Source organism: Otolemur garnettii, unplaced genomic scaffold (assembly GCF_000181295.1).
Source record: "Otolemur garnettii isolate 467f Iridium unplaced genomic scaffold, OtoGar3 scaffold00043, whole genome shotgun sequence".
Lineage (NCBI taxonomy): Eukaryota > Metazoa > Chordata > Mammalia > Primates > Galagidae > Otolemur > Otolemur garnettii.
Genome location: NW_003852438.1, coordinates 5,648,155 through 5,660,015, shown reverse-complemented (window position 1 = coordinate 5,660,015; position 11,861 = coordinate 5,648,155). Strand labels below are relative to the sequence as shown.

Genomic DNA, 11,861 nt, shown 5'->3' with positions numbered 1-11,861 from the left:
CAGAAGTTTAAAACTAACAATTTCCAAAGACTCTTTCTCTAGCACAGACCAGAACCTAGCTGTCTTACCTTTTCCCTTCATCAGTAAAGAGAGTGAGTTAGCAAAACCAAGGAATCTGACACAACCACTTGAAGGAAAACAGTTTGTAATACATATACTCATAACAATAGATTTTCCTTTCACCTCTGCCTTCAAAAAGCTAGTCAAAACAAAACTATGACATCATTTGATGACTTCCCACAAGAGTAACGTCAAAACTTTGACAGAGCACTGATGAATCTTCCAGAAAGACCTATAGAGAGCTGAAGTCAGTGAGTGAACTGAAAGTACAGTAGAACCTCCACAGTTTACCCCTTGCCTACACTGACCACTTCAAGTGGACCTGATTTTCAGACTGGACATGCATCACATGTCCGTATCAGTAGAGTAGGCCTAGGTTCCTTATGTTGATTAGTTGGTTACAGTTCCTTGGGTGGTCAACTCACACAGGTTCTACTGTTAGTTTCACATATTTGGATTTTCTTTATGTTTTCTTACAGGCATACATACATGTCTCTAAGCTATTTGAGGAGTATAAAATACTTGCTTACATTACCAACAGCAAAAAGAATTTCAACATAGTAAAAAAGTTTTATCACACTTTAGCAAAATGTTTTAAAAGGGTTAACTGTTACACATTCTGACCCTTTTAAAAAACATGCTTTAATACAAGTAAAAGTTGTAAACAGATTAGAAAATACACTAAAAAAAGAAATGGCCAAAATAAAAAAAAGAACACTTTTATACATAGGATTTTATTTTGCACTGCTTTAACAATTTCATTATAGACCAGGGAGGAAAAAGAAAAAAAGGATAAAACCACCACACTGAGTAAAATTACTAAAGCTTTTCTACTTTTTAACAGGATTTTCCATCTGGTAGATTTATTGTCATACCCCCTTCAAAACATACAAGATGCTTACCACATTTTAAAGATTATAGAGGTTGCCACTGAAAGAAAATTTTACACAGTCACTGTACATCAAGGTTGAAAAACTGTCCTGCATGAAAAATATACTGAGAAATGGGTTCACCACTTTGGAGTATGTGATGTCAAGAGGTAACGTGGCGAGCTGGTTGCCATAGCTTGGTAGTTAGAGCACTGGCGCTACAGACCAGGGGCAGTGAATTTGAGCCTCACCTGGAAGTGATTAAAAAAAAAAAAAAGGTAACCTTTGGGAGGCCTCAAACCTCCTCTTGGACTTTTCCTCCAGGGTCTAGAGCCCAGGGTCTAGAACCCAGCCCCCCTGAACAGCTCAAGGACCCTGAAAAGGCAACATGTGGTAATGACTTGTAGCAACAGCCTTTTCGAGGCCTCTCATACTCCCAGACGCATGAAGCTTGAATCCTGGGGTGTCATCCGCTGCAAGACCCACCTGCTCCTCCCTCCTGCTCCCACTGTTCTCCACCTTCACAGCCCTCAGACCGGCTCCTTACCCTGCCCCACCCTCTCCTTCCCTGGGAGCTCCCTTCTTGGCTCTCCATCTGCGAGTCTCCCCCAAGCTGCTTCTCAGTACTTTCCTCCACCAGAAGTTTCCCCGCTGCATCCACTTGGCTTTTGTCTCCTGCTCTGTGGTGACATCTGCATGCTGGGACACGTGCCATCTCCCTCTTTGGGCCAGGAGGGCTGCCGTGTCTTGCTTCCTCTTGCCAATCCTTCCAAAAGCCCCCTCATCTCTACCTGCTAGTGCGCAGGACAGGTCTCTTCATTTATGGTGCCACCGAGGACAGTGAGGCAGTGCCAGGCGATGAGGGGAGCACCCCAAGGGCAAAGCCAGTCCCAGCTCTCCATCTTATTTCTGAAAAAGAGTTTGTTGGATGCTTTTCAACTAAAAGCAGATGATTAATTCAGCTCCAGCCTTGTTCTGTCTTTGAATAACAGATAAATTAGTTTACTTGAAAAGAAATCTTTTCATTTGTGTTTCCATGTCACCTGTGATTTTCCCTGCCTTCCCCTCGCAGCCCTGCCAGCTGGCAGGAAGAAGGTCAGCAAAGCTGCTGATAAGAGGAGTATAAAGAGGGCTTGGTGCATGGCAAGGGGCAGTGGTCTGCTCCACAGGCAACATGCTGCGCTTCCTCATCTTCGCGGCCCTGGTCCTTTATGGTAAGTGGATTGCGGCTTGAGTTCTGTAGCAAGGGGGATTCTAGCGGAAGGTCGAAAAGCATTCCATAAACCCAGGCAGTTCCCCATCCCAGCGCATGGTGGGACACTCTGTCTGACGGTCTAGCAAAAACTTTACTCTCCCATAGCCCAAGATAGGAAAGGTCAGGGCCACTGGTCATGCCGGCCCCTCTGGGTGGCAGGTGCCTGAGTCATAAAGCAAGAGAAGCCCCTTCCAGGGAACCTGGGCTTCCTAGCACCTCTTTGGACAGGAAGACTTCCTCAGCTGGTGCCTGGCTGGGATGTGCTCTGCTGTCCCTGCCCCCTCGAAGGATCTAGGGTGTTGTACAGACATCCCTTCAGGCCAAGGGGTAACCTTTAATAAGGCCCAGACCACGAGGAGCCTTTGGGCCCCTAGCCTAGTGATTTGAGATGGGTCCTTCATAGCATGCCAGAGTTCTGGGAACACCTGGGGGAAGGAGGAGGCACTCAGCCTCTCCTGCTTTTGAAAGGGGCTCAGAGAACTCACAACTGGGCCCCTCGTTTGTTAGGGAGGAGCTATGAATTTGCAGACAAGGCTAACAAAGCACAAGCACCGCCACCCCTGGCTGACCCCACGCTTAGTCATCACTCACTTTTCTTCTGCCCCACAAAGGACACAGCACCCAGGACTTTCCGGAAACCAACGCCCGGGTAGTCGGAGGGACTGAGGCCCAGAGGAATTCCTGGCCTTCTCAGGTGGGTGTTCCTTCGCAGCCCCAGATCCCACCCCAATAGGAATTGCTGTGCACTGGCACAGGGTATTGTGTGTGTATGTCTTAACAAGCAGCTCTCCGACTGTCTGAACTCTGGATGTGAAGGATGCATGGGACCAGACTTATGTGGTTTTCTAAATGCAAAAGGCTTGGAGGAGGGGATATAAGCACCAACTACACTCTCCAAGGCACACACCCAAACACAAACCATGCTCATACTCCCATGTGGCACCCCTTGTGCAAAACTCCAAAGACTGTGCCAGACTCACACCTCAGATTCCACAAACCTTGAAAAACACATGCAGGCTTGGCGCCTGTGGTTCAAGTGGCTAAGGCAACAGCCACATACACCTAAGGTGGCGGGTTAGAATCCAACCCAGACCCGCCAAACAACAATGATGGCTGCAACCAAAAATAAAAAAGCCTGGCATTGTGGTGGGCGCCTGTGGTCCCAGCTACTTGGGAGGCGGAGGCAGGAGACTCGCTTGAGCCCAGGAGTTGGAGGTTGCTGTGAGCTGTGATGCCACAGCACTCTACCCAGGGGGACAGCTTGAGGCTCTGTTTCAAAAAAAAAAAAAAAGAAAAACGCATGCACACACTAGTCCACACAGTGTGTGTCACACAAAAACACACCCAAGTAGAGTATGTTGCTTAGTTGGCTCCCTAAAGAGTTTCCACTTTCATAACAGGGCAGTTGGGCTCTGATTTAAGTAATTAAATGTGTAAAACTGGCAAATTAATGGGTGGATATCTGCACTTTGAGAGGAATCACTGTCAGTAGAGTTCAATTCAATTTGCAGAAGTCTGAGCCCCAACTTTCAGGAGTAGAGCTATTGCATAATGTGGGGTACCACAGGAAGAGACATGAGCTGATAAAGATGAACATTCCACTGGTATTTCTAAGTATTTCTTGAAGAGGGGGCAGGGTACATCTTGGAAACATTGAAGGTGAAGCTCTGGAGACCTGCTTGGGCTTAGATGATGGGGCCACTCTTTGGCAACATTTGCTTTCCAAGAGAGAATGGAGGTAGGACCTTGGTTCCAGGCCCCTTGCACCATCTAGAGAAAGAATGCCAAATATACCTTCTCTACCCCCATCCACACAACAACTAGCCAATGATGGCAGACTCTTCCCGGCTGACTCCCAGAGGCATCTACACACCCCACCTCAATACCACACTCCAGGTAGCCACTACCAAACCATCAACAGCAGTTGGCATCTATTTGCCATCCCTAGCCCAGAAAGTTGGAGAATGTTTTGAGGGATGCCAGGGGGGTGAGACAATACCTTTTGAGAAACACCAGCCTATCCCCTCCTTTCTTTCCTCTCCATCTAGATTTCCCTCCAGTACCTGTCGGGAGGTTCCTGGTATCATACCTGTGGAGGGACCCTCATTAGACAGAACTGGGTGATGACAGCTGCTCACTGTGTGGACAGGTGAGGAAAACAAAGACCAGCTTTTCTGAGCCTTGGTGAGGAAGAGGCTGGCCCTTCTGCATGAGTATGCAACTTTGGCTTCTCAGGGGCCATGGCCCTGCCCATTTGTGTTTAGGGGTCTATGGGGAAGTAGCATGGTGAAAAGTACAAATTTTGGAGGCAGGCAGGCAGGCTCAGGTTCAAACCTTGTTCCACCAACTTCTAGCTATGTAATGTTAAACAATTTCCTTAGCTTCTCTATGCCCCCATTCTCCTCTCTTTAAAATGAGGTAATAGGGTGGTGCCTATGGCTCAGTGAGTAGGGCACCTGCCCCATATACAGAGGGTGGTGGGTTCAAACCCACCCCTGGCCAAACTGCAACAACAGAAAAAAAAAAATAGCTGGGTGTTGTGGTGGGCACCTGTAGTCCCAGCTACTCAGGAGGCTGAGGTAAGAGAATCACCTAAGCCCAAGGGATGAAGGTTGCTGTGAGCTGTGATGCTACAGCACTCTACTGAGGGTGACAAAGTAAGACTCTATCTCTTAAAAAAATAAAATAAAATAAAATGAGGTAATAATGCCTACTCTGTAGTTATTGTGACAGTTGAGTAACTATTTAAGTGCCAGTCAATGTCTTCCTAGTAACTATTTTTTCATATTTATCTTGGGCATTAGTTCTCAAATTTAAGCATATTACAGAATCATCTGGAAGGCACACATTGCTGGGCCCCACACAGCAGATCTGGTAGGTCTAGGGTAGGACCTGATAATCTGCATTTCTAACATAATTCCAGATAATACTAATGTTGCCCATCTACTGTCCAGGCGTAGTGGCTCATGCCTGTAATCCTAGCTGTCTGGGAGGCTGAGGCAGGTGAATTGCTTGAGCTTGGGAGTTTAGGACCAGCCTGAGCAAGAGTGAGACTCCATCTCCACAAAAATAGAAAAACTTGCCAGACACAGTGGTGCACGCCCGTGGTCCCAGTTATTCAGGAGGCTGAGCAAGAGGATTGCTCAAGCCCAAGAGTTTGAGGCTACTGTGAGCTATGATGATGCCACTGCACTCTACCCAGGGTGAGAGTGAGACTCTGTTTCAAAACTAAACACTACTAGTGTAGAAGTATGTACTTCCCTCAAAATCCCTCTGTGGCTGAGAGCTATTATTTCATTTACGCTCACTACACCTCTCCCAACTTACAAGATATTCAGCCTATGATGTTCAGCTTAATAAACTATGAAAATGAAGTTGATGATAGTTTTGTATCGTTTTGTTTTTCAGTCCTGCAAGTTAGTAAATTGGGAAATGAGCGAGCTTGTTACTTCCTCATCTTCCTTATCTGCCTGGGCCAGATAAGATGGGTTCCTATTCTAAAGAAAGTACATTAGTTGGCTTTCCAACTTTTCTCTAAGAGGGAAAAGGGAAGGGTTGAGCCCTCTGGATCACTGAGATTCCTTCTCTCACTCCAGTCAGATGACCTTCCGCGTGGTGGTGGGAGACCACAACCTGAGCCAGAACGAGGGCACCGAGCAGTACGTGAGCGTGCAGAGGATCGTGGTGCATCCCTACTGGAACAGCAACAACGTGGCTGCCGGGTAGGCGCAGGCGGGGCGGCCACGCCGAGGAGCTGGAGAGCTGACTGGCCAGTGGCAGGGTTTCCCCCCTGTTCTCTCAGAGCGGGGAGGGGGGAGGCAGGATTGCGCTGCCTGAAACCTAGTTCGTGGGTGGGTCATGGCCTGTCCTTTGGCTGAGGACCCCAGTTGAGCCTAAGAGAGGGCACCATGTACTGGAGGGAACAATGAGCTGGCTCTTTCATCCAGAAAGACTTTGACAATTTCAATTTTGGAGGGCCTGGGAATTTTTGAAGATCTTTAAGATTTTAGGCAGCTCAATGTCAGCCACATACACTGAGGTAGGCGGGTTCGAACCTGTCCTGGGCCTGCTAAACAACAATGACAACTGCAACAACCACAACAAAATAGCTGGGCATTGTGGGGGGAGCCTGTAGTCCCAGCTACTTGGGAGGCTGAGGCCAGAGAATCACTTAAGCCCAAGAGTTTGAGGTTGCTGTGAGCTGTGACGGAACAGCACTCTACTGAGGGCAACATAGTGAGACTCTGTCTCAAAAAAAAAAAAGTTTAAGGTTTTAGGCTGGTTTTCGTAATTGGTCCTTTTCTACAGAGTTAGATGTTCCCATTTTTACTCTTTGGTTTTTATTGTTATCATTCACTTTATGGAGCAGACTTCACCAGCAAAAGTAAATTTGTTAATCTCTTTCTTTCTTTTCTTTTTTTTTTTTTTTGAGACAGAGTCTTGCTCTGTTGCCCTGGCTGGAGTGCAGTGGCATGTCATAGCTCACACCAACCTCAAATTCCTGGGTTCAAGCAATCCTTCTGCCTTAGCCTCCTGAATAGCTGAGACTATAAGAACACACCACCAAACCCAGCTGATTTTTTTTTATTTTTAGTAGCAACCAGATCTCGCTCTGGCTCAGGCTAGTCTCCTAACCTCAAGTGATACTCCTACCTTTGCCTCCCAGAGTGCTTAGCATTACAGGTGTGAGCCATCACACCAGCCCTTAAAGTGAATCTTACTTGGGAAACCTTCAAGACCGAGTTGTAAATTTTTGGAAAGGAAGTCATTAAGATGGTGGTCAGTTCAGCCAGGCATGGTGACTCACACCTGTAATCCTAGCACTCCGGGAGACTGACACTGGAGGATCCCTTAAGCTTAGGAGTTCAAGACTAGCCTGAGTAAGAGCAACACCCCATCTCTACTAAAAATAGAAAAACTAAACAGGCATTGTGTCAGGTGCCTATAGTCCTAGCTACTCAGGAGGCTAGGGCAGGAGAATCACTTGAGCCCAGGAGTTTGAGATTGCTGTGAGCTAGGCTGACACCATAACACTCCAAAGGCAACAGAGTGAGATTCCATCTTGAAAAAGGGGGGTGGGCAGTGCCTCTGGCTCAAAAAGGTAGGGCGCCGGCCCCATATGCCAGAGGTGGTGGGTTCAAACCCAGCCCCGCCCCCCCCCAAAAAAAATTGAAAAAAAAAAAGATGTTAGTTCTGTAGAGTGTGGGGCGGTGAACTTAAGTAATTGGGATATTCTGCTGGGCTTTCAGGATCATGCAGTCTTTTACACTTTTTTTTTTAAGAAGTCTGCCACCAAGATAATGCATGACTTTCAGACTCCTTTCAGATTCCCCAGACTCCTCTTCCTTGGGTTGTGATCAGAGTTAGGCTGCAATACCAAAATGCTACCAGCAGGTGCTGCTATTAAACAGATAATGTTTTACAACCCAGCTGGGTAATTGGTCAAGTTTGCGGCTTAGCAAGTTAGGCTCCTCCTTCTTCAAAGAGGTTAGTTTCCAATTCCATAGGGATGCAAAGGGTTAGAAAGAGCCAGAGCATCGGCTGACCTGAGGGAAGGGCTGATCCCATGAGTGAGCAGTCTCCTTTCTTTTTGCAGCTATGACATCGCCCTGCTGCGCCTGGCCCAGAGTGTCACCCTCAATGGCTATGTCCAGCTAGGTGTTCTGCCTCCACAGGGGACCATCCTGGCTAACAACAGTCCCTGCTACATCACGGGCTGGGGCAGGACCAGGAGTAAGTCACCCACATTGGCAGCATCCACCGCAGAAATCTTGAATAGGCAGCTGACTTCTGGACACATTTTTCTGTAGTCCTAGGCATCTAAAGCCAAGACCAGGAACCAAAGGAACCGTAGATAAAATAATTTATGCATTAAAATATATCGAACTAAGAATGGATTGTAGAATAGTCAAGTCAGAGCTTTAGAGACTCTCAGAACTAAAAAAAAATACTTGCATCAGAGATGCAGTACCAGCCCCTCATTTTATATACGAGGAAACTGAGGCCAAAGAAATTAAGGATCATGATCACATGACTAGTCCGTGCAAAACTGGGGCCATAACCCAGACTTCCTGGCCCTCACTTTTTTTGTTTGTCTTTTTATGACATAGGGTTTCCTCTGTCACGTAGGCTGGAATAAAGTGGCATGATCATTGCTCACTGAAGCCTTGGACTCCTGGGCTCAAATAGTCCTCCTGCTTCAGCTTCCCATGTAGCTGGGACTATAGGGGTGCACCAGCATGCCCAGCCAATTAAAAAAATTTTTTTGTAGAGGCATGATCTCACTGTTTTGCTCAGGCTGGTCTCAAACTCCTGGCCTCAAAGTAATCACCCCACCTCAGTCTCCCAAAGTGCTGGGATTATGAGCCACAGTGCCCAGCCCTGGCTATTACTTTGATGGTCATTATACACCATCACGTTACTTCCATAGACAGGCACTGGGCCATAAGCTGGAGAGAAAGAGCCAGGGGCAGCTAAGGGCAGAGGAGTCCTCACCTCTTTTCTGGTCATTATTGGAAGATTTCAGGTAGGGAACATTATTCAGATAATGTAGAAAGGTGGGAGGGCTATGAAGAAAGATCGCTAGCCTGACACAGGAATCTATCAGCCACAGGGCAGTATTTGGGCTTCTCAAGGTGAAGTGAGGCTTTGCTATGAGCAGCAAGTCTGCTAGGAAAACCTGAGCTGAGAGATGCATATTTCTAATCCAGCTCCTCTTGGTTCATTTAATGTTATTGTGGCTCAATTTCTTGATCTATAATGAATAAATAATCTAAAGAACATGGTAAAGGAAAACTGCACCAAGCTCTTAAGAAATGGAACAAGCGGCTCAGCCCCTGTGGCTCAAGTAGCGCCAGTCACATACACCTAAGGTGGCGGGTTCAAATCTAGCCAGGCCTGCCAAAACAACAACAATGGCTGCAACCAAAAAAATAGCTGGGCATTGTGGTGGGCGCCTGTGGTCCCAGCTACTTGGGAGGTAGAGGCAGGAGACTCGCTTGAGCCCAGGAGTTAGAGGTTGCTATGAGCTGTGATGCCACAGCACTCAACCCAGGGTGACAGCTTGAGGCTCTGTCTCAAAAAAAAAGAAAAAGAAATGGAACAAGCATGCACAATCCCAGTCCTACTTCCTGGGGCCTACAGTGAAAGGAAGAAGCAGAGCAGACAGACAAGTTATCAATACATAAGACCAGTCTAATACTTAACTAAGCTATCTATGAGTGAATAAAAAGCAGGAGTGGTGTGGAGCCTGGGAACACTAAGCTAGGCTGACTTTGAAGGAAGGGACCCTAAAGAGTGAAGGAAAGAGGATCCCTGACACAGAATAAGCAGAAAGGAATTAGCCCTGCGTTCACCTTCACCAGAGCTTGCGGTCTGGTGAGTGCAGAAGGATCCCCCCTACCCCTGAAAGCCTCTGGGACTGACCTCCAATGTTGTGTGTCCTGTTCAGCCAATGGACAGCTGGCCCAGACCCTGCAGCAGGCTTACCTGCCCTCCGTGGACTATGCCACCTGTTCCAGCTCCTCCTACTGGGGCTCCACTGTGAAGAACACCATGGTGTGCGCTGGTGGAGATGGAGTTCGCTCCGGATGCCAGGTGAACACATGTGGGCACTGTCAGAGCTCCCACTCCAGGTTCCTCCCTACTGTGCCTCTTACCTCCCACCTCTTCATTAGCCCCTGTTCCACACCTACTCTCACATCCATGTACAGACTCTACTTTACACTCTGGTGTGTGAGTGCGAATGATTCTGTGCTAGTGATTCTGTACTCACAGAATCTCAAAGTTGAAAGGAAACTTAACATTCATCCTCCTCAATGCTTCTATCTTAAAAGCTTGTACATGGCCCAACGTTTGTGTGTTGGTATATGTTTGTATTCTTAGCAGTTGTTTGTGACCTAGACTTGCTTATGGCAGCAGTGGGGCCAGGCATCAAGGCATGGTTTTAATAGTGGGTAAGGCAGCCGTGTTCCCATCCATCCCAACTTTTCTTGTAGTTCCATCATCACCATCCCTTTCCCCAGTGGTATTTCTGGCAGTATGTTTAGGTGAGTATGATAGGAGAAAGCATACAAAATAATTTCTTTTAATACTTTAAAAAACAAAGTATATAATAAATAGAATCTTCCTCTATTTAAACAAAATCAATCAGCAATGAGCCATCCACAGATTTTTTTTTATTTTTGAAACAGTCTCATTCTGTGACTCACAAAAAATAATTTGAGGATTCATAAATAACATTTTTTTGGAACACAGCCACATTTGTTTCTTTACACATTGGGGTTTCTTAGAGGTTTTTTGTTTTGTTTTTGGAGACAGAGTCTCACTTTGTCACCCTCGGTAGAGTGCCATGTCATCGCAGCTCACAGCAACCTCAAACTCTTGGGCTCAAGCAATCCTCTTGCCTCAAGCCTCCTGAGTAGCTGGGATTACAGGCACTCACCATAATGCCCAGCTATTTTTAGAGATAAGGTCTTGGAGGTCTCACTCTTGATCAAGATGGTCTGAAACTCCTGAGCTCAAGCAATCCACCCACCTGAGCCTCCCCAAGTGCTGGGATTATAGGCATGACCTATTTAAACATTGTTTATGGCTACTTTTGCACTATAGCACAGAGTGATTGCAACCGAGACTATATGCCTTGCAAAACCTAAAATGTGTACTATTTGTCCCTTTACAGAAAACATTTGCTTACCCCCAAACTAGAACAAACTATTACAAAATGTCATGAAATGAGATTGATGTTATAACTGTGAAATTGCTTAAAATAGCGAATAAAATTATAGTGCTCAATAGTGGAAGAGAATAGTCATTTCCACTAGAAGAACAGTCGCTCTTCTAGTTCTCCCTCCTGAGAGGGGACCACTTGCAGCTCTGCGCGACTGATTCCTTTAGTATCTACCTCCACACTTTAAAGACATGTACTTACATTGCTACTTCAATGTTTCAGTCATGGCGGATGTGAATCCCCTTCTCTTTTACATAACCATACCTGTTCCTCAGGCATGAACTATTTCAGTCCCCATCTCGACCTCCCAAGTAATTTTGGTTAAATCAACATTCAGTGTTTATTATGATTACATAAGACTCTATTCATGATTAAGTCATATAACTGCAAAAATATATATATATGTGTGTGTGTGTGTGTGTGTGTGTATTCTAGGATGACTTGTCCTTTGCTGCATAACTTTTGTTTTCCCTATTGTTAATATTTGTCTTTCATTTGGTTAATACAGAGCCAGCTTATCACTAAGCTTATCAACCTTACACTCTCCACCAATTTATAAGCCACCTGTTTCTTCGTCTCTTGACCTTAGAGGTCTATGTCTTAACATGGGTCTATTTGCATTCATTGTGAGGGACCCTTAATGGGTAGGTTTTCTTTCATTCTAGAAACTCAAGACTATTGATACTGAAAATATTTGTTTGCTGATCATTTTCTTCCTTCCATTTTTAGTTTTCTCTTTATAGGCTTTCTGTTATTCCCATCTTTACCTCCTAAATAGGTTCTCCTATTTTCCCTATACTTTGTTTCACTTTATGTTACAATTCCTCCAGTCTTTCATTGTAAATCTGTAAGATTTATAATTTTCAAAGGCCATTTTTGTTCTCTGAACAGTTCTGTTTAGTAGCCTGCTATTCTTGTATCCTGAATGCAATTTTTTTTTTTTTTTTTT

The 11,861-nt window shown here is 45.8% G+C and overlaps 1 protein-coding gene across 1 annotated transcript in view; it reads left to right on the top strand.

The window, feature by feature from the left end:
* Positions 1 to 2,103: 2,103 nt before the first annotated feature.
* Positions 2,104 to 11,861, top strand: part of CELA1 (chymotrypsin like elastase family member 1) — a 12,051-nt gene continuing 2,293 nt past the window's right edge. Inside the window, exons 1-6 of the mRNA XM_003790390.2 lie at positions 2,104 to 2,143; positions 2,796 to 2,878; positions 4,233 to 4,333; positions 5,781 to 5,906; positions 7,781 to 7,917; positions 9,635 to 9,780. Coding sequence (XP_003790438.1) covers positions 2,104 to 2,143; positions 2,796 to 2,878; positions 4,233 to 4,333; positions 5,781 to 5,906; positions 7,781 to 7,917; positions 9,635 to 9,780 — 633 coding nt within the window. The remainder of the gene's footprint in view (positions 2,144 to 2,795; positions 2,879 to 4,232; positions 4,334 to 5,780; positions 5,907 to 7,780; positions 7,918 to 9,634; positions 9,781 to 11,861) is intronic.